Raw genomic sequence first — 23,056 nt, forward strand, 5'->3', positions numbered from 1 at the left:
CAAGTTGCTCATCTTCTCTGTTTCCTTGGGTGTAAACCAGAAATCATAGCACCTGCTCCAAAGGGCCGTCGAAAGAATTAAGTGAAACAAGGGGTGTGGAAGTATCTAGCAGTGACTGGAATTCTGTGCATTATTCAATAAGTTAGTCAAGTAGAAATCAATGCAAACTGAGTTACTTTCCAAGTGAGCTTTCTTGCGGGCTAGGCCAATTCCAGGAGATGCGGAGAATACAACAGAATGTTCAAGCTGGCTTTGACTGAGCCAGACCCTGCATCAACCCCTCACATGGATTATTCCATTCTCCATTCTCAGAAGAATCCCACAAAGCAGATGCTATTATCCGCATTTTAGAGATGAAGAAGGTGAGCCACAAAGAGGATGAGCAGCATGCCTGCCGTCCACAGCCAGTAAGGCCGAGTCAGGATCTGAATCCAGAACCCGTGCGCTACATTAACACTGCGCTCAGAAACTCTGCATTTAAATCCCAGCTCTGCCACTGGCTGGAACCAAAAGCAGGTTTCTTAAGCTGTCGGAGCCTCAGCTCCCTGTCCCGAAAGTGGGGTGATATTAATAATACCTACTCTGCGGGCTGTTGAAAGGATCAAATGGTTGACACGCCTGCAAGGGACTGGTATGCAGCAGGTGCTCCATGCGTGCTCACTGCATTGCCAGGGCTGGCCTGGGGGAAGCTGCCCCAGAGTGGGGACCCCATTTCTTAGAGAACGCAGTGGGCATGCTCACTATATTCAGTCCACGGCAGCCATGGAGAGTTTTTTCTTGGGGTCTCAGTTTCCTCATCTGCAAAATGGAGCAGGTGAGATCAGCTCTCTGTGCCCTTCCAACCCGGACGGTGTGTACGTGAGGGCTGGACTCCTTTTCTGGAACTGGAGATGTAACAAGAGGGAAGCAGAGGAAGGTGCATGCAGTGTGAGCCCCTGAAGAATCACAGGTGACCTCCTACGTGGCATGGCAGCCCTTTCTTCCTCCCCAGCCTTGTCTGGCCAACATGTAACTTGTCCTTCCCTCTCACTAGACCTCAGTCCTTCCCAGTCGTGACTCGCTTTATGATTCTTTTCTATTATAGTAGCTCATTCTGAGGCAGTGAGTGGAAAGTGACGCACCAGGACCCCATGGCCCACAACCCATGTGGTCTTGTGGAAGATGACTTAATCTCTCTGGGCCTCAGCTTCCCCACTCATGACTTGGTGTGCCGGCAGCACAAACCTCAGCAAGTTGTTGGGGGACCTGCTGGGTCTGGCATGTTGGCAAAATGGAAAATAAAATGGGAGGTATTATTTATTCTAAAGCATCTTGGAAAGAATAAAGCGGCACACTAAAACCATGAGTTGATAGATAGCATTACTCAGGATGAGGCTTAAAAAATTAGACTTTCTAAATGAATCGATGTAAAGAGAAACAGTAAGTGATTATATGAGGTGGGGGGCAGTACACAGCCCAAACTGGGGAAAGTAGTGCAAAATGAAAATGCAGGACCCCTTGTTAAAAAAAAAAAAAAGGGATTGGGGCTCCTGGGTGGCTCAGCCGATTAAGCATCCAACTCTTGATCTCAGCTTGGGTCTTGATCTCAGAGTTGTGGGTTCAGGCCCCATGTTGGGCTCCATGCTGGGTGTGGAGCCTACTTAAAAAAAATTATTAAGAATTTCAAGATAGTGACACTAGAGCAAATGTGAGTCCCTTCTGTGCATGGGACCTTATGTGATTGTATAGGTCACGTACCCATGATGCTGGCCATGGTTCTATATCTTGACAGGAGTCTGGGTTACATACATGGTATGTTTTTCCTGAAACTCAGTGAATTGTACATTTAAAACTTGTACAATTCACTGTTCCTAAATTATACCAGTGAAATTATATTGATTAAGACAAGGAAACACAACAAAACAGGGTCACAAATTCCCAGCTTATTCCAGGCAGTGTGGTGCAGCAATGAGATGTAGGTATAGATGGTATGATGAATGTTGTCTTCTTTTAACCCTGTCTGTGTATCCCTGGCCCCCACATACAGTAGTACAGGATGTGCACTGCCCAACCTTATGCCATTCACATAGATCGCAGTATGAATCATGACCCCTGGAGTTGCACAGTGAGTAACCTGCACAACTGAAAGTGGTGAACCCAATTTGTAGCTGTACGTCTAACTTCATTTGAAGGAATCATCATGTGTCTCAAGTTTAAGCTCTTTGTGAAAGCAAGACCTGGGCCAAACAAAAGGGCCTCGTTGTAAATTCCATTCTGGGGACAGGTCCAGGAAGAACCAGCCCATGGGACTTTTCTGGATTATGGAAAGGAGCCAGCATCCTTCAAATTCCGCAGGCCCCGTGCAGCTCATCAAGCCTTATCCACCCTCCCCCCCCCCCACTGCTGAAACCCCTGCTCAGACAGGCAAAGGGCTGGATTGAAGTGTCCGAGCTAATTTCTCACACCAAAGTATGAGAAGACCACAGAGTCATTTAGAAATTTAAATTACCACTGTTTACACTTAAGTGAGTCTTCTCACCATGGAGAAACTGTTTCCAATTATGAAACATGAAAGCTGGTCACCGTTTGGGGTTAATATGACACTCTCTCAGAGAGTGAGCAGGCGAGACTACCCAGACATCTAATTACCTGGAAAGATAATCTTGAATAATTGGAATTAGAGCAACTAAAGCAATTACTAGATGTTGTGATTGCCAGGAGCAGTCCTCCACCAGGCTTCGGGATCTAAACACCTTTAATAAGAGCACATAATTAGAGAAATCCAGAATTTCAGAACAGAAAGTGACAGAACTAGCAGTTCAGAATGAGGGAGGTGACAGGCACCTGTGCATTGCTGGAGAAAATGATGCTGCAGGGTTGTGGGAGGGATGGGTGGGAGGAGAAAGGACGGGGTGCTGCTGAAAGACCTCAGAAGCCTGGAGAGTGAGCCTCTCACATAAACTTGCTGTGTGACCTTGAGCAAGGCACTTAACCTCTCTGGGCTCTACCTTCCTTCTACTCTTCAGTCATTCAGTAAATGACTATTGTGCATCTGCCACGTGGACTCTTTCGCACATGCCATTCATCCTACCCGGAATGACAGCCCCTGGGCCCCTTATGCACTAGAAGGAATGACATTCGTCCTTCAGGACCCTCCCCGCATGGCACCCCTCTGCACCGCCTGCCTAGACTCTCATCAGCCCCTTCCGCAGCCCTCTGGCCACCCATCTGGGCCCCAGGTCCACAGATGCGACCGTCCTCCTCATCTGTTCCCTACTAGAAGACTCCTCAAGAGCAGGAGCCGGGGGTGACTGCCCTCAGTGTCCCGGCTCCTGGCACACAGCCTGACACCGAGGAAGGCCACCCACTGGCCTGAGTCAAGGTGGACAAAGTCACCACGGCCCATCCCCGAAAGCAAGGCTGCAGTCCGCCCTGCTTCCAGGAATTAAATGACACCGAGTGAGGTGGCCTGTGTTGAGAGTTTATTGAGAATGGCCAGGAAATGTTCTCTTTCTATAGGATTCCAGAGCCCTGCTGCCTCCACAAATGGACCAGGGCCATTCAGATGATTGATGAGTCCCACCCTCGGCCAAAGGGCCGCAAGAATTATCTCGATGTTGTCTGGGAGTGGCAGGTGGGAGGGAACAATGGACGGATCAACCACTGGGGCTGGTCTCCTGCCTCTTTGTGTCCTGAAGTCTCCGGCTCACGGGATGAAAGAATCAGACCTTTCGCTGTGCTGGGCCCCGGGCCGCAGGTATGTTCCCGGTAGCTTGGAAACATGGGACAGAAGTAACTGAAGCAGTCTGGGGCCAAGGGAGGACTCTGCAGAGGCAGGACCTTTGGGCCGACTCACGAGGGTTGACCGAGAGTTCCCTAGGCAGAGTGAAAAGATGGCCCAGGACTCACACACAGGCACAGGATGCGCCGGCCACCCTGCATGCTGGGGCTGCGACCGACAGGCTGACCTGTGTGGAGCTCCAATGTCAGATCTCCCTGGCAGCTGGGAAAGCTGGTTGTCCTCTCCCTTCCCCTGCCCGGCCTGTTCTGATCTATGCATGTTTCAGGTCTAGGACATAAATCAATGAAATGCACTAAATAAATTAAGTGAGCAGCAGAATTGTAAATCGATTTCAGGCGCAGAACAGAGAGGTTGAGGGAACCAACAAGAGCCTATTATAGAAACCGAAGTGAGAAATGACTCAGGCAAGACTCAGGATTGTGGCCGCAGAGCCACCACATTGTTACACATCCCTGAAATATTAAACAAATGAAACCTACAAGCTTTGGAGATTGTTTCACAAAAAGCTGCCAGCTGGTGACTGCCAGAAATCCCAGCTGGGAAACAGGAGCGGGGAGCAGGGGTGACTAATGCAGCTCAGACCAGGGGGGTCAGAGGAGACCACAGCCTCCCAGACTCAGACTCCAGGTTTCCAAACCCAAATGGGCCACCCAGGGTCTATAATGTGGCCCCTGCTCCTTCCTTCCTTCCTTCCTTCCTTCCTTCCTCCCTCCTTTCTTTCTTTCCTTCCTTCCTTCCTTCCATCCATCAACAAACCTTTACTAAATTCTTGCTGGGTGCCAACCCCATCTGGCTGGGGCACGGGAGCCACTGGAAGGACCAGACCCAGTGTCTGTCCTCGGGGAGTGTCCAGTCTGATGGAGAAGATGATCTCAATGCAGAGTGATGGGTCCTAATACAACCAGTCACCATGGATATCTCTGGGTTCGGGGTGGCTTTTCAGAAGAGGTCGGGTGGCTCGGTTGTTTGAGTATCTTGATTTCAGCCCAGGTCATGATCTCAGGGTCGTGAGATCGAGCCCCGCATTGGGCATGCAGCGTACTTAAGATTCTCTCTCTCCCTCTCCCTCTGCTCCTCCCTCCTTGCTCTCTCTTGTGCACTCTATCTCAAAAAAAAAAAAATTATAATTAAAATTATAAAAAAGAGGTCATGTCTAAGCTGGGTTTTAAAGGATAAATAGAAGTTTTCCAAGGCACACAAGAGGTGGTAAAAGCAGGTGGGCAGAGGAAACAGCATATGCAAAGGCACAGAGGCATGAAAGATGACGGGGAGCTTGAGGGAAGTGTATTCGAGTGGGAAGGCAGGGCTAGAGCCCAGGGTCCATGTCAGGGATGGTAGGAAGTGGAATAAAAAAGGCAGACTAGCTCCAGACAGATCACAAAGGGCCATGATCACCATGTTAAAATATCCTGGCATATTTAAGTTTGGGAGCCAGGGAAGGGGTTCAAGCAGAATCCTGATACAGTTGGAGTTTCATTTTAGAAGGATCATTTAGAATTCATCGTGGGAAATTTGTTTTACTTTTTCTCGAAGTATCACATACAGACAGAAAAAGTGCATCTATCACAAGTATACAGCTTGATGAATTTTCATAAACTGAACACATCCGAGTAACTAGCACCCAAACCAAGAATCGGAACATCACCGGCTGCCTGCGCCCTCTGCACGTCCGTCCCCCTTTGGTCTTCGTGGGCGACCACTGTCCTGACTTCTCACAGTGCAGCCTCATTTTGCCTGTTTTCCAGGTTTATGTAAATGGAATCGTATAATCTGTATTCTCTTGAATCTGGCTTCTTTTGCCCAAATCCGTGCTGCTGTGAGCAGCTGTAGATTGTTCACCCCCCTTGCTGAATCATATTCCACTGTGTGTGCTGATGGGTACTGAGGAAGAGGAGACAGGTTATCAGTGCGGCTTGATGATGGCTGTAAATCACAGGAGACTCAATTAGCTCATTCATTCATTCGCTCATTCATTTTTCATTCATTCACAATGAGAGCCCCATGGACCCCATGAGGGAAAGCTCCAAACTGGGGGTTAGGAACTGGGGACATTCCCCACATCACACCTTGACAGGTGCTTTGGGACCAATCCTTCCTGGGGCATCCTGTTAATAATGTAAAGGGAGGAAAACCCAGACATCTTCATGGACTCTCTGCAGGGATCTCAGGTGGCAGAATCATGTCCTTCCTGCCTCTCCCAGTGCAGGGGTGGATTCTTTCTCCCTCTGCCGGAGCCCTGCCACCACGCCTGCTAAGCATTTCCTTAGCTCTCTCCCACACCTGTAGGACAGAGACTTCTTCCTCATTCATGTTTGCACCCCAAATGCCTAGCCCTGAGCCTGCCATGTAGTAGGTGCACAGGAAACGTTTGTCAAAGTGAAAGGCATGTGTGAGAATGACTGGCACGCAGAGGCAGCTCAGTTGGTGTTCAGCAAGGGAACTCACCCAAACATTTAGGTCCCTCGTGGAGAAATAAATAGGTCACTTTGGGAAGACAATGACCAGGGGAGAACTTGGGCAGCAAAGCAGTGAGGCTCACACACACACACACACACACACACACATGCACCTGGGAATCCAGCTGAGCCAATTCCAGCACAACCAGCTGCCAGCCATCCTTGAAGCCTGTGGTCAGTGTATTTCTTGCCTCGTTGATGTTGGACACAGCCATGTGACTTGCTTTAGCCAATGGGAGGTTAGAAGACGCAATGCAAGCAAAGGTCCAAAATGCGCTTGTGCAGTTAGCCACCTAGCATTTCTTTTTTTTTTAAGATTTTATCTATTTATTTGAAAGAGAGAGAGAGAGCATGAGCAGGAGAAGGGGCAGAGGGACGGGGAGAAGCAGACTCCCTGCTGAGCAGGGAGCCCAATGCGGGGCTTGAACCCAGGACCCCAAGATCATGACCCCAGCCGAAGTCAGATACTTAACCAACTGAGCCACCCAGGTGCCCTGCCACCTTGCGTTTCTATCCCTTCTACCTGGCCCCCAGAATGAACACGCGTGGAAGAGACGTGACTGAGACCAGACTACATCCTGGAACCAAGACGACCTACAACCAAGTCAGCCCACAAACACGTGAGCGAAAAATAAATGCTGGATGCCCCTGAGCTCCAGGATGGCTTGTTACCCAGCATTATGGTGGATGTTGCTGACCAGTCCACCAGGTTCGAAGACTACCCAGTTGATCACAATTCTTTGGTGGGAGAATCTTACCTCAGTGAATAAGAGACTGAGATTTTGAGAGACAAGGGAAGAGGAAGACAAGAAAGCATGCGAAGCGTTTCCTCCGCATTTTCAATATCAAGTTCACAACATAGAGACACTGCTGTTTATCTGCATTTGCACATTTCATCTTCATAAATTGCTCAGGCATCTTTAATTCGCCCCCTCCTCTGCCTCCCACAGCCTTTGTTCAAGTCTTATTCCACTATTCTGCTGGTGTTGCTCCAGGGCTGGGCTGGATGCCTGAGGCCGAGGTAAATAAGAAACCACTGCTATCCTCAGAGGGGCCCAGCCCTGTGAAGGAGAAAGATGTGTGTCCTAGTAACTATCACTCAATTCTGATACTGGAGGCCGGAAGTGAAGTGGGGGGACAATCTTAGTGTCCAGCTATAGGACTGCTTACAAAAATTGTCTCTACGTGATGGAATATTTTATAGTTGTTCCAAAAGATGAGGGTGGTTTTATGTATTGATATGAAAAGCAATTCATGATTTTATATGCATGTATATGTGTCTATCTATCATCTATCATCTTCAAGGACTAATAAACCAAACCATTATTAGAGAATATCTAGTGTTTTCATAAGAGACTTTCATTTCTCATTTATGCATTTAAGGATCGCTATAATTTTTCTAACAAGAGTGTATACTGTTAAAATCCATGTCCATTTTTCAACCATTCAACAGGTGTTGTGGGGCACCTACAGTACCAGGCTTTGCTCCTGGGCACTGGGGACACAGTGAATTCACACAGGGGACAAAATCCCTGCCTGTTCATCAGGTGAGCACTGAATACACTGCAGGCAGGAATGAGTGGCGTGCAGGGGTGGAGAGAGACTTGGCAGGAGGAAGGGCTGCGATAAGAGGATGCTCAAGGAAGGCTTCCCTGGGGCGGTGACGTTTGAACCGAAACCTGAATGATGAGGAGGGACCATCTGTGCGGAGAGCTGAGAATAACAGTGTTCCAGAAGCAGAGAATAACAAGTGCAAAGGTCCTGAGGCACACACTCGTTTGGCTGACTCAAAGAACAGTCAGGATCTGGGGGAGCTGGAGTGTGGTGACGGAGGGGACAGTACAGGAGTTGAGACCCAGAAGTTCGGGGCCGGATCCCACAGACTTCATAGGCCGCGGTGAGAATGTTTGCTTTTTCTCTGAGTGAGATAGAAGCCAAGGGGGGGCTTTAAACAGGGATTCACATGAGATGGCTTATGCTTTAAAAAGATCATTCTGGCACAAGTGAATCAGGGGGCAAGAATGGAAGGAGGTAAGCAGTAAAGAGATTGTGGCAGGAATCCAAATGAAAAATGGATGTGGTTTAGGCTAGTATAAAACAAAAAGATATTTCCCATGTGAAGCACAGAACTACAATGGTCAGGCACAAACGAAGAAAAATGCGGGCCATGGTAAAAATACCGATGACAGACAAATATTTTTCCAGGGGACAGGGTCGGGAAGCAAGGGGCGAGAGGGTGTTGGAGAAAATGGCAAAGAGGGGCACTGTTTTTGAAGGGTCTTGAAAGCATGACTGTGGCTAGCCAGGTGGAAGGAGGTTCAAGGAAAGAAGGGGAGCACAGGTCTGAGAACACGCTGAACTCGGCTCAGAGGTCTTGGTGAAGGAGGAAGGGGAAGAATCACACATCACACACGCTCACACGCACACACACGCGCACACGCATCCATGCGTCCGTGCACAAACAGGTGTGTGCACGCATCCATGTGTCTGTGCGCATGCCCACAGATCCGTGCACACTTGCACATGGACACGCACCGCGCATCTCTGCCTATGCACACACACCCCCATGCATCGACGCACATGCACACACTCTGACCTGTACACACACTCTCACAGCAATACCCGCTCGTACATACACACACTGGCCCTCGACCACACACACACACACACACACACACACACACACACACACACACTCACTCACTCACAGAGTCTTGGAAGGCCTAGCTTTTCAGCCGAAGAACCAGGCATTTAAGAGCCCAACCGCTCAGGTTCAAAACCCAGCGTCTTAACTGTATGACTCAGGCAAGCCAATGAACTCTCTATGCCTCAGTTTCCTCACCTGTAAAATGAGGACTAAAAGGAGCCAATGCAGGGGTGCCCGGGTGGTTCAGTTGGTTAGGGGTCTGCCTTCAGTTCAGTTCATGATCCCAAAGGGCTGGGATCAAGCCCCGCATTGGGCTCCCTGCTCAGCGGCTAGTCCGCTTCTCCCTCTGTGATCTCTCTCAGTTTCACTCTCTCTCAAATAAATAAATAATATCTTTTAAATAAATTTACAAAAAAAAACAAATAAAATGAGCCAATGTGCGTAAAGCTCTCAGAACAGTGCCTGGCACCCAGTAAGCACCACATAAAGCTGGTTAGCTTGAGTGCCAATATTATGACCATGTCTGGCAGACCAGAAGGTAAGTCACAGAGGGAGCGGGCGCAGGGACAAGAATGCAGGAGAGGAGTGTGCTTTGGGAGAGAACACACCTGGGCTCAAACACCAGTCCCAGACTCCCAGTGTGGCCTCGAACCACACACTCCATCTCCGCGACCAGGGGTCCTTGTCTGTGAGACAGACCGTCACGGTGAGAGGCAAGCATGGGGATGGACCCTTGAGCACCACATTCCTGCAGGCCTCTGCGGAGGGCCAGGTCGGGGGGCTGCGCGACAAACCCCGCCGATCCAAGAGACAGCTGAAGCGCTTGACAGGCAGTGAGTACGTGAACACCGTCCTGCCACTTGGCGGCAAAGCCAGCACACTCAGCCTCCTTATAAACATTTTTATATACACAGCCAGAAGATCTGTGGCGTGGCCGCCAAGCCCCGAAAGAAAAATCACGAGGCCAGTAAAACACAAAGATACAATCTCTCTGGGGCCCTCGGTCCTCATAAAAGAAGCAGGAATAAAGGTCAGATGTCTCCAGGAGGAAGACGAGCATCCCACATGCTGCCGTACACGGACACATGCGTACACACACCACACACGCTCACGCATGTGCACACACACAGCCATGCATGCCCACGCTCGGACACACACACGCACAGGCTCAGCCGGGCACACAAGCACATGCACGCTCACAAGGGCACACGCGTGTACATGCTCAGCCACGGGTGTGTGTGCCTGCACCTAGTCGCGGGAGCAGCTGCTCGTGCATGCATATGCTCACCCTCCACCCGACACACACACACACTGACGTGTGCACACACAGGCCGTGCTTCCCGGAAGCCAGAGATGGAACACAGGCAGCCCCCGGGCTCCAAGGTCTTGGGGGTTATGCGCTGAGCACTGGCGAGGGGCTGCCTCCAGTTTCGGGCTTGTAAGACGCGGGACAACAGAGGGGTCTGAAGCCTGGGCTCTGCCCCGCATGAGAAGGGACACTTAGGTGGCTCCATGTCTGTAAGGCTCAGATTCCTCATCCAGCAGTGGGCTGAGTTGTTGGGGGGGGCTTCTCAGTTAATGCCTGGGAACACAGTGCGGGCACGTATTAGCACTAGGATTCCTAGCGCTTCTTGACCTCTGCTTAGAAGCTGAGGCCCCAATGCTCAGCTCAAAACTTCAGGGGTGGTCACCTGTAGCAGCCAAATGGGGCACAGTCGCTGGGAAGCCAGGGAGGAAACTGAGGAGGCAGCCCCCACTGCTGAAAGCCTGCTCAGCGGGGGGTGGCTGGGCCTTTTCCTGTGCCTGGGGGTCCCTGTCTCATGGGCTGCCACTTGGCCGGAGCTCACCAAGGGGACAGTGTCTGCGAGGCAGGAACATCACCAACCTCCATGACACATGGCCCCTTCGCCCACGCCCCCTCTGTCAACACCCGAGATGGGTCAGAGACCAGACCTCTGGTCCCTGACCCTCCAGACACTGACTGCAGGGAAGCCACGAGCCCGGCCCCACCAGCAGGGGGCGTGAGTGGCCCCAAGCCCTGGACTTCAGCATTTCTCCTGAGCCTCCGAGATCCCCCTTGTTGGGACAGTTTCTAGGACTGGACTTCTGCCTCAGTTTCCCCACCCTGGCACCCAGAACCCGAGCCCTCTCCTAGTCGCCAGGCTGTCTGAAGACACCAGCACACCTGCTCTCTCCTGGCTGCCCTCCTCCTTGGCGGCAGGGGGTAGGCGGGTCGGGAGGCGGCCAAGCCCCTGTGTTCCTTTGGCAGCACATCCTCCAGCATCTGCTCTCTTGCTCTCCCATAATAATAAAGCCCCTGACTTAGCTGAGTACACACAGTTGCCGGGACAACAACCTCATTTCCCAGCCTCCCTTGCAGCTGGGATCAAGTTCTGGCCAAGGAGACATGAGCAGGTGCTGTGGGCAACTTCTAGAAACCTTGGAGTTGACACGCAAGCTTTGCCCTTTCTCTTTTGCCCCCTCTAAGCTGCTGCCCGGAAGGCAGGTGTGACAGCTGGAGCACCAGCCGCCGTCTTAGACCATGAAGACAAAAGCACAGAGATGATGGAAAGGGGCAGCAAGGTTCTGGAGTGGAGCCACCCTGGACTGGCTGCTTTCAAACTTTTATAAAAGCAGTGCATATTTCTCCTCTGAAGCCGGCTATTTTGGACCACCATTCCTTACAGCTAAACCTAATCGCTGTGCTCACCCCACACTCGAGCTGGGGCCAGCCCCTGACCATCCTATCTGAGCATCACTGGGGATCAGAATCTCTGCTCTTGGGCCCTGTGCACCAGGGAGTGACAGACACGGGAATCTGGTTTCCCGCCCCACCCCCCAGGCCAAATCCTGCAGCTGGGATGCAGTGCCCCCAACACTGGTCTAGCCTGACCCCAACTTCCGCACATCCGTCCTACCTCTCCCCAAATCCTGGTGCACACTGGAAGTATGAAAGCGTAATGACTCTCAGGACCGCCCCACTCGGGGGGAGGACAGGATGATCCTCCATCTGCCTCTCTCCCCTTCCCAACTGCTCAAGAAACTCGGAGCTTGGCAGGATTATGGCTCTCTGGGGAGCCATCGCCCAGGGATGCTGCTGGAAGAACCCTCATGGGGCTGAGGGAAGCCACCTGGGCAGGAATTGTCTCTGAAGGGCACTGGGCTTGCACACCTGAGCGGGGGCCGCACTTACCCTTCTCCGATGCTGGGGCCAGGTCAATGAAGCTGCGACATTTTTCACCTTCGAAAAGAAAAGAAGGGTTTTCAGAATGTGAGAGGAAGTGAGAGCTTCAGGCTTTCGCCTCTCCCCTTCCCTGAGCCTCGTCACTGAGCAGGGAGTGGGGCCCTGAGCATCTCTAACCCTTATTCCTGGAAACTCAATGTCCCCAAGGAAATTGTGGACAGTGAATCTGAAAACTCAGCTAAACTGCACGAGGGATGTCGCCTCTGCGCTCATCCACTTTCCAACCCATCCAGCCAGGTGGCTCGCACCTGTCCAAGCCCCGGGCCCCTTCCACAGCCCCCACCCCATCCAGACCCAGCAGGATAAGGGCAACCCCTCGCTGGGCTCCCCAGGCCTCCACACTGTCCCTGCCAGAGGGATGCTCTCAGGACACACGCTCTGATCACATCACACACGCACCCAGGCATATACACTCCTGCTCAAACCCTCTGATGACCTTCCAAAGAATGAAGCCCAAGTTCCTTCATGGGGATCCCTGCACTCAGCCCCAACACTCCACCAGGAGGCCTCACACATGCTGTTCCCCCTGTCGGGGACACACTTCCCCTATTACGAGCTCTCACAGCATGCTGACCCTCTCCGACACCAGTCACCTTACAATTCCACTTTTTGCATGATTCTTGGATGGATGGCCCACAAGTTGTAAATGCCATGAGGGCGCGCCCCATATTCTCAGTGTGTTCCCAGCTTGGGAAATGGCAACTCCATCCTCCCGGGTGCTCAGGCCAAAACCTTGGTGTCAACCTTGATTTCTCTCTTTGTCTCACATGTCCATATCTGATCTGTGGCTCTTGCTTGGTGGTATATCTAGAATCCGACAACTTCTTACCCCCTCCATGGCTCCAGCCACCATCTCCCACCTACATTATGGTGGTAGCCTCTGCCTGGGTCTCCCTGCTTCTGCCCTTCTCCACACAGTGGGCAGAGGATGCTGTTATAACCTATGAAGGATTATTATGTCCTTCTCTGTTCAGAACCCTCAGAGTGAGAACCCAAGTCCTCCTAGTGGCCGACAAGGCCATCACCTCCCTGACCTTATCTCCTATTGGCTTCCCCCTCACTCACTTGGCCCCAGCCATATTGGCCTCCTTGCTGATCCTTAAATGTGCCAGGTATACCCCTACCTCAGGGCTTTTGCACATCCTGCCACTTCTACCTGAAGCATTTTTCTTTCAGATAGCTGAATGGTTTACCCTTCCTCTTTTTTATCACCTTCCTCAAAAGTTACCTTCTCAGGGAGGCCTTTCCTGGCTAATCTATTTAATATTCCAAAGGTCCCTCCCCTGACTGCCCATCTCTCTCCCTGCTGGACCCCTACTGCCTGAAACAGTGTCTGGTACATAGTGAATGCATAATACATATTTGTTGAAGGAGTATATCAATGAATAAACAAAAGGATGACTAGACAAAGAGATGAGCGAATGAATGAATGAATGAATGTCTTACACCCAAACTTTAGGTGTAAAGTTTACGAAACTGCAACTTTTCAGTCTCTTCTAGAGCCTCCTTGACACTGGGCACTGGGCTGACCACCAAGGACACAGTGATGAGCAAGATGGCCCAGCCTCCAGGCCCTGTGTCAAAGGTAGCACACACAGGATCCTGACAGAGGAAAAATGTTGCCTACAAATCCAACTGAAGAACCAGAAGAGCTGACTATGCTGGGCCCACAGCCCACACAGTAACAATCAAATGGGCCAGGCAGATACTGCCCCCTTCAGATGGGGGATGAGCCCTGGAGTCTGCCACAGTCCCTGCCCCTCACTGCTGCTCTCCCTCCAGCCTCATGGAAGCCACACAGACAGCCCCTGGGACACTAGATCGGATGACCTTTAGGGTCAGCTTGCCACCCTGGGTTTAAGGATTTTACTGCTAATCCCAGAAAGGATATAGATTTTGTGTCAAAATGGAACCAATGTGAGTTGGGGGGTGAAAGAGACCTGGAAGCTTCTAACATTCTCAATTCATGTGTCTGCTTGAAGCTTCCTAAGCTCTCTAAGAAGGTCCCTGGAAGCCCCTTTGGTATCCTGAACGTCCTTCCAGCCCCATATAAATGCAGTCAGACAAGGGGTGGGCTGGCCGATGAGGCTGAGAAGGAAGGCAGGAGACAGATCACAAAGGGTCTTGAGTGCTAAGCTAAGGAGTGGACTCGTGACTTATTCACATCACCCCTCCCAAAGAATCATGAGGCCACAGGTGGCTGGTTGGGGCTCCTGTGGCTTCCTCCCCAGGCTCTATAGAGCTGAGATGCAGGACCCTCAACTCCTTTCACAGATGAAGAAAATAAGGCTCAGGGCCACTGAATGACTAACCAGGACCACACAGCAAGTCAGAGGTACCAAGATTAGAACCCACTGAAAGAGATGTTTGCTGACAGCCAAGAACTGGAAAGGAGGATAAAAACGTAAGAATTGATGGCGTGCTAGAATGGAGGGATCTGAATGAATTGTTTCGAACTTTCTTTAATGTTATTTTGTTTTCTCAAAATCTGGAGAGAGAAAACATTAATGGTCAAATTCACACCAACACCCAGGGCCACGTTCAGACTTTGTGGATCTGAACACTTTGGCCTGTTGGGATCCTTCCCAAATTAAAAAAAAAAATTAAATTAAAAATTATATTTTATACTTGCTTGGCTAAAGACAAATATATTAACATTGTATGTAAAAATTTTTCTTCAGGTGGCGCCTGGGTGGCTCAGATGGTTAAGCGTCTGCCTTCGGCTCAGGTCATGATCCCAGGGTCCTGGGATCGAGCCCTACATTGGGATCCCTGCTCTGCGGGAAGCCTGCTTCTCCCTCTCCCACTCCCTCTGCTTGTGTTCCCTCTCTCGCTGTGTCTCTCTCTGTCAAATAAATAAACAAAATCTTTTTAAAAAAAATAAAAAATAAAAAAATAGAATTTTTCTTTGCCTAGAAGTTTATCTTTTTCTTCTGATTTTAAAAGAAATGAAAACTTTTGTTTGGGTCCATGAGAGCATTGTGGCCCTTGGCTCCATGACCCCGGATGGGAGGGAGAAGGGGGCCCTACAGCTCTGGTCTCCCAGCTCCACATCAATGTCTTCCCACCGCCACTGGACTCCCGATAATATGTAAGACTGATGTGCTAAACATTTTGCCGTCTCTTCTTTAACAGTTTTACTGAGCTATGATTCACATGCCATATAATTCACCAATGTAAAGTACACAATTTAAAGGTGTTTAGTGTATTCTTAGTATATTCACAAGATCGTGTGACCATCACCACAATCAATTGTAGAACACATTCATTACCCCAAAAAGAAACGCCATACCTATTATGAGTCAGTGCCATTTCTCCCAATCCTCCAGGCACTGGGTGACCACTGATCTATTTTCCCTCTCTACAGATTTGCCTATTCTGGACATTTCACATAAGTGGAATTATACAATAGGTGCCCTTTTGTGTCTGGCTTCTTTGAGCATGATGTTTTCACATGAATCAGTGATTTGTTCCTTTTTTAAGGCTGAATAATATTCCATCATATGGATATATCCCATTGTGTTTATCTTTATTGGTTAATGGACTTGGGGTTTGTTTCCACTTTTTGGCCATTGATGAACAAGATTCATGTACAAGATTCTGTGGGGACAAGTTTTCATTTCTCTTAAGTATATACCTAGGAGTGGAAATGCTAGGTCATGTGGAAACTCTATATTTAGCCTTTTGGGGAGCTACTTGACTATTTTCCAAAGTAGGTGCAGCATTTTACATTCCCACTAGCAATGTATAAGGGTTCCAATTTCTCCACATCTTTGTCAACACTTGTTACTCTTTTTTCATATTAAAGGCATCCTTCCAGGTGGGAAGTGGTATCTCATTGTGGCTTTGATTTGCATGGCTCTAATGACTAGTGATGTGAAGCACATGTGCTTCTTCACCATTTGCATGTCATCTTTGGAGAAATGTCTATTCAGATCCTTTGCCCATTTTTAATTGGATTATTTTATCATTTTATTACTGAGTTCTAAGAGTTCTTTTTATATTCTGCATACATACACCTTATCAGATATCCATCTTGCAAGAATTTTGTCCCATTCTGTGAATAGTCTTTCCACTTCCTTGATGGTGTCCTTTGAAATGCAAGAGTTTTAAATTTTGATGAAGAAGCCCAATTTATCTATTTCCCTTTTGTTGCTCATGTTTCTGTGTCATATCTCAAAAGACTTTGCCTGACCCAACATCATGAAGATTTCTTCTTTCTTCTAAGAGTTTTATCATTTTAACTCATAGCTTTGGGTCTGTTATCTATTTGATGTTGACTTATGTATATGGTGTACAAAAGGTGTCCAACTCCATTCTTTTGCATGTGGATATCCAGTTGTCCCAGCCCCATTTGTTGAAAGGCTGTTCTTTCCCCCATTGAATTGTCTTGGCACCCTTGTCAAAAATTAATTGACTATAAATGGGAGGGTTTATCTTGTTCTCTCAATTCTATTCCATTGATCTATATATCTATCCTTATACCAGTACCACACTGTTTTTGATTACTTGTAGCCTTATAGTAAGTTTTGAAATTGAGTAAGTCCTCCAACTTTGCTTTTGGCTATTCTGGGTCCCTTGCATTTCCATATATGAATTTTATTTTTTTAAGATTTACTTATTTATTTTAGAGGGGGGAGGGACAGAGGGAGAGAGGGAGAGGGAGAGAATCTCCAGCAGACTCCCTGCTGAGCACAGAGCCTGATGTGGGGCTCGGTCCCAGGACCCTGAGATCATGACCTGAGCAGAGATCAAAAGTCAGACACTTAACCGACTGAGCCATCCAGGCACCCCTCTATATGGATTTTAAAATCAACTTGTCATTTTCTGGGGGAAAAAAAGCCAGTTGGATTTTTCTTTTAAGATTTTTATTTTTAAGTAATCTCTACACCCAACATGGGGCTTGAACTTACAACCCAGAGATCAAGAATTGCATTCTCTACTGACTGAGCCAGCCAGGCACCCCGCCAGTTAGAATTTTAATAGGGACTGCACTGAATCTGTAGATCAATTTGGGGAATATTGCCACCTTAATAATATTATGTTTTCCAATCCATGAACATGGGATGTCTTTCCATTTATTTAGATCCTCTTTAACTTCTTCCAGTAATGTTCTGTAATTTATGGAATATAAGTTTTGCACTTCTTTTGTTAGATTTATTCCTAAGAATTTTATTCTTTCTGATGCTATTGTATATGGAATTGTTTTATTAATTCCATTTTCAGATTGTTCACTGCTAGGGTATAAAAATATGATTAATTTTTGTATATTGACCTTGTACCCTGCAATCTTGCTGAATTCGCTTATAAGTTCTAATAGTTTTCAGTGGATTCTTAGGATTTGCGATATTCAAGATCATGCCATCATAGAGATAGTTTTACTTCTTCCTTTCCAATCTTGATAACTTTTATTTCTTTTTCTTGCCTAATTGCTCTGGTTAAAATCTCCAGCATAATGTTAAATAGAAGTGGCAAGAGCAAATGTCCTTGTCTTGTTCCCGATCTTAGGAAGAAAGCATTTATTCTTATGTCATTAAGTATGATGTTTGCTGTAGGCTTTTCATAAATAATCTTCATCAGGTTGAGGACATTCCTCCTATTCCTAGTTTGTTGAGTGGTTTTATTGTAAAAGTGTGTTTGCCTTCTATTTAATCCCATAATAACCTGCAATGATGTAGCTCTGAGAATCCCTATTTAGAGACAAGCAAACTGACACTCTGAGCTTCCAGTGACTTGCCCAAGACCACACAACCAGTAATAATGGAGCAGGACTCAGTCCAGATCTGTAGACTCCAAACTCCATGCCCTAAAATTTTGCTAGCTATCTATTCCAATTTGCTATGTCAGAACTTCCTACTGCAGCCAGCCACTCCCACTGGGTAGAGCTGAAAGGAATCCCCTGAGAACAAAGAACAGAGAATCCCTGTGCAGACAGGGAAAATCCACCAAGGGCCAAATAAAATGGCTCTCACACTTGTATTTCTGCTACATCGACAAGACTGAATGGAAGATGTTTGAGCAGAGATGGTCAATGCTGAAGTTTAAGAAAAAATCATAGTAATGACATAAGGAAGACTGGATATTTCGATGGTCAACAAATCTAATAACTGAAATCCAAACACAGAAGGGAGTTTTTTCTCCAGACCCTTGTTCTTCATGATAAAAATTAGCTAACCATTTGTGTGAAAGATATCAAACTGTACCATATTGTCTTATTGCTTTTAGAAGTAGCCTTTAAAACATCTTTGTCAATTACCATTAGGTTGATATGTTTAACTAAGAGATTTAATTGGGGTATAAAACTAAAAACAAGAGCACTTTATCTCTTCAGACTGAGGCTTGTCAATTAGATCATGGAGCTGTGGCATGTTACTACCACCTGATGGCAGTGTACCTTCTGTGAATCCTGAAACATGAAAGCTGGGAAGGATCCTAGACTTCATCCAATTTAAGCGGTTCTCAGCCCTGAGAAGCCCACGCCTCACCCACAGAGACCCGATTTAATTGATCAGTGTGGGGCCTACATTTCAGTGGGGTTTTAAAAACTACCCGGGTGATTCCAGCATGCAGCTAGGCTGAGATCTGCACTCCAATCTGACTTGTAAAAAAATCCATTTTCAACATTAGAAAAACAATAGTAAGTCATCTTAGTGATGGCTCATAGTATTGCAATGGACACTCCTTCAAGCAACAGTGTCTGTGGGGCAGGATAGCAGAGTGGCCAAGAGCCTAAGTTCTGGGATCAGTGGATCTGGGTTCAAATCCTGGCCCTGTCATTTCTGGCCACATAAGTCCCCAGTCTTTCTGTGCCTTGATTTCCTTGACTGTTTAATGGGTATAGCACCTATAAGGGCATTGTAAAGCCTTGACATGGGCACAGAGCTTAGAATGATGCCTAGACCAGAGGGGGTGTTTAGGAAATGGTGACTGTCATCATCATCATCATCAAATAGGACTCAGAGGAAACATGGGGCATGGCCTCTGCAGTCCAATGGAAAGGAGATCAGACTGATGCACAGACCACCAGCATGGTGGGTGGAGGCGGGGAGTGGGGCTGAGAGCAGGGGCCCTATTGCCAGACCCTCCTGGGTTCAGCTTGGGCCCATCACTTACTAGATGTATGACTCAACATTAACCTTCTGGTGCCTCAGTTTCCCTATCTATAAAAAGTGAAAACCACCAATGCTAGTGTTTCTATAGTACTTATAACAGGGTGGACCGGTAGGTGGGTGGTGCCAACCACCAGGTGGTACAGCGAGGACAGCTCAGTGGGCAGGAGTCCACACTGCCAAGTGGCAGCTGCAGGGATGTATAGTTCCCCCATGAGCCCATGCCCAGGATGTGGCCCTGCATTCTCCATCATCTCCTCCAAAGGCATGGACATTGTCCGGTAATTTTCTCATTTTTGCCCCTTGAAGATGCCCTTTCTCCCACTGCTACCTCCCACTCCGATTCCTTTGGCTTGCGGTGAGCTACCAAGAATTGAGAAGGCAAAAGAGAGCATCTCCTCCCCAGGAGGGAGAGTCCCCTAAAGACCCACTGTGTTCCCAGAGATCCACTGGAGGGTAATTTTGCCCCACTCCAGAGAGGACACAGAAAGAAGGAATTTGTACAGGAAGAGGGTGGAGCCAGCAGACCCCAGGGAAAAAGTGTTTTGGGGATCCATGAGCTGCAGAACCTCCACAGACCCCTAAGGAGATGTCAGGACTTTCCAGGAAACCAACCTGAGAAAGCTGGACATTGGAGTCAGGGGTCAGGCTTAGCAAAGATCCTGCACCCCAGTGAGGATCCCATGGCTCCTGTGGGGCCAGAAAACCATCAGCAGTGGGGATAAGAGGGACAGGGAAAAAGTATAAGGCTCTCCCAAAAGTTCTGAAGACTTCCCATGACCCACGGGCTGGCAGGGAGCCTCAATCATGTGGGGTCTGAATTTCTCCCTACCTTGGAGACTGGAAGCTCAGTCCCATTAGATTAGAGAAATAAAGTAATGGGACATTCCTTGCCTGTAAGAAGTGAGAGTTCATATTCATACCCACACAGCCTCAAAGGGGAACATCCTGTATGGGGTCCTGATCACTGCACCTTGCCCTGAAGCAGGTGGCCAATAAGTGGGGCTTGGTATCCAGCCCCAACACAAGGGTGGCCAACTCATGAGATCTCAATGGATGGCAGTGACTGAGGCAAGCCAGAGGGGAGTGGGTAACCTAGAGAGGGTGTGCCCTGTCTAAAGGAATGTGAAGTGACCTCCCGGCCATCTGGACCAGTCAGGGTCCTGGCAGGAAAGAAATGGCACCCCAGAAAGAGCTTCTGAAGACAGCTGAGCGAAGGGACTCTTCACAGAAGGGTGGACAGAGGCAAGGGGCTAGCAACAGCGGGGAGCGGCTCACCTCCCCTAGCCGAGGAGGGCAGGCAAGGGAAAGGAGCCTGTGAGAGGTGAAGCCACAGAGGAGGATTTGGCACTGGGAGCTCAGCCACACTGAAGCAAGCATCAGAACCCGAAGTTCTGGGGGGGGCCCAAGAACCTGCATTTCTAACAAGTTCCCAGGGGTTGCTGATGCTGCTGGTCTGGGAACCTCATTTTTGAGAACCACTCCTTAGAGAAACACGTCACTGTCAAAACCTGCAGGGAGAAAGTGAGGCAGGAGAGGGGGAAATAACCCCACCTTTCTCTCCTTCCGCCCTCTGATTTCCTACTGGCTCCTCCCACTAGCCAGGACCAATGAGAAACCAGAGGGCACAAGGGGCCATTCCATGTGCAGTCTCTCCCCCAAAGCCCCCCACTTCTCCCTACCCCCACGCCTGGCACAGAAAGGTCAGAGGACAGACTTCCACAGTCACTTACCACAATCACCATCTGAAATGATATTGTGTATATTTGATTATGTGTTTATTGTCTGTGTCCTCTACGGGATGTATGAGGGACTTCTCCTCGGCTGTGGGCGATATTCACAAGCAGATAAGTGCGGACCCTGGGCCTGATCATATTCTGTAGCAGGCTGGAGGCTGCATGCCCAGAAAGAGGGCAATAATGCAGAATTCTTCCCCCTTCATCGTTCTTCCTTACCCGCCCCCTTTCTCTCTCTCTCTCTCTCTCTCTCTCTCTGAATCCTAGGAATCCAAATCATATCAAGCAGGGATTTGGGGATGTGTTTGAATTAATTTTGATCCCGAAAAACATTCTTCTCTTAGATTCCCACTATCAGTGCTTTGTATTCATACAATTGTATTCAACCAACGTTTATTGGATGCCTCCCATGTGCCAGGCACTGTTCTAGGTGCTGGGGATATAACAGTGAACCAAGAGAAGTCCCTGCCCTTGTGGCTTTTCTGTTCTTATATTAAAGTGTACGTTATCAGCCACTCAAAATCCTTGCACCAAAGAAGGGCATTCCCCAGCTCCTCTGAATAACACCTAGTGTCTCTGCAACAAGCAGAAGCTCTGTGACCATGGGTCCCGTTCACTGCTGTGTCTTCAATGTCTGGGACAGTAACAGGGGCTCCAGACATGACTGTGGATTAATGAATAAATGAAGAGCATTTCATAAACTGCCTTTATCAAGAATTACACCAAATGTCTGCAGAATCCTACAGGCCATCACACCTGTAGGCAAAGGTGAGACAGGAAGCTGAGTTGAGCTGGAGTGTCTCAGGACCGATCTAAGACAAGAGAGGCAAACAGAAAGGGGGGCGGGTCTTCACTATCGAGTGAAGAGGAGGTGCCCCATTGGGCAGCCATACCCAGTCTCATGCCCACCACAATGCATGGACACCTGAGGATCACCTGGACATGACTCTTTGAATGCCACACACCTCCTCTTTTCTTGTTGCTTTGTGCCTGGGGGTTCCAATGTATATAGCCTTACATTTTCTCACCTCCCTATCTCGACATCTTCTCTCTTTCCGTTTTTCCATGTCTGAGCCATCCCCAGGCTTCGGGATCCAGCTCAATGCCCACCCTACACACCCACCAAGAAGACCGCTTTGTTCACCAACCACCTACCCTCCTCCAAAAGAGAAGTCTCCCTGCTCTGAATTTCTAGCATTTTATCACAGTATCTCTCATTTATATTGTCTCACTCTATCTCAGGCACAGCTTGGCCCCTCTGGCTTGGCCCCCTTTGGGGCTGTAAATGGCAGATCTCCCCACCAGCAGGTAGAAGCTAGAATGTGTTATGTTGCCCAAGATCCAGGATCCAATGACCCAAGGAGAGTCCAGGGCAAGCACCATGCTAAGAACTTGGCACACATCACAATTGAATGAGGTCAGTATCTATCCCCATTTTACAGATGAGGAAATGAGGCTTACACCAGGCAAAGCGACCTACCCAAGGTTACACAGCCAGAAGGGGCAGAAGCAAGATGTGGGCTCAGCTCCGTGTCTTTCCAAAGCTCTCTCCAACATGCAAGGGACTGACTTGTCCAGAAACAGGATAGAGACCCAGAACATTCCATGGCCAGCTGAGATTTTTGACCTCAACAGTGTCTCTGAAATGTCCTTCTTAAACATTTTAATATGGGAAATTCCCATTTTGTACAAAAGCAGAGAGACTAGTGCTAGGACCCCCATGTGCCCACCCCCGGCTTGGAAACTGTCACTCCACGGCCAGTCTTATCTCTTTATGCCTGTAGCCCCCACCACATAGGGTTATCCTGAAACAAATCCCAGAAGTTGTGTCTAAATATCTTTTTGAAGGATTTGCTCCCTTGCTCAGAAAAGACAAATGGAAGGTCGTTTCTTCCTAGATTCTGTGACATCACCCTATGGGGCTGGTGGCTTTTGGCAGCATGGGAATAAAACACCTAACCCGAGGGGCCCTGACCCACCCTCACTGCTGACTGCTTCTGACCTACTGTCTGCAGGGACCCGGCTGAGCTCAGGACGGGGAGGGGAGAGCCTCAGATATTGCCCTCAGCACAGGGGCTGAGCT

General features: G+C 48.7%; 1 protein-coding gene across 3 annotated transcripts in view; it reads right to left on the bottom strand.

Moving 5' to 3' along the window:
* Positions 1-23,056, bottom strand: part of GSG1L (GSG1 like) — a 202,600-nt gene that overhangs the window by 120,456 nt on the left and 59,088 nt on the right. For all 3 annotated transcript variants that reach the window (XM_028110126.2, XM_028110129.2, XM_028110127.2), the window contains exon 2: positions 12,078-12,125. In XM_028110126.2, coding sequence (XP_027965927.1) covers positions 12,078-12,125 — 48 coding nt within the window. The remainder of the gene's footprint in view (positions 1-12,077; positions 12,126-23,056) is intronic.

The sequence above is a fragment of the Eumetopias jubatus genome, unplaced genomic scaffold (assembly GCF_037043125.1).
Source record: "Eumetopias jubatus isolate StellerSeaLion01/CBP00866 unplaced genomic scaffold, mEumJub1_p1.0 scaffold_12, whole genome shotgun sequence".
Classification (NCBI taxonomy): domain Eukaryota; kingdom Metazoa; phylum Chordata; class Mammalia; order Carnivora; family Otariidae; genus Eumetopias; species Eumetopias jubatus.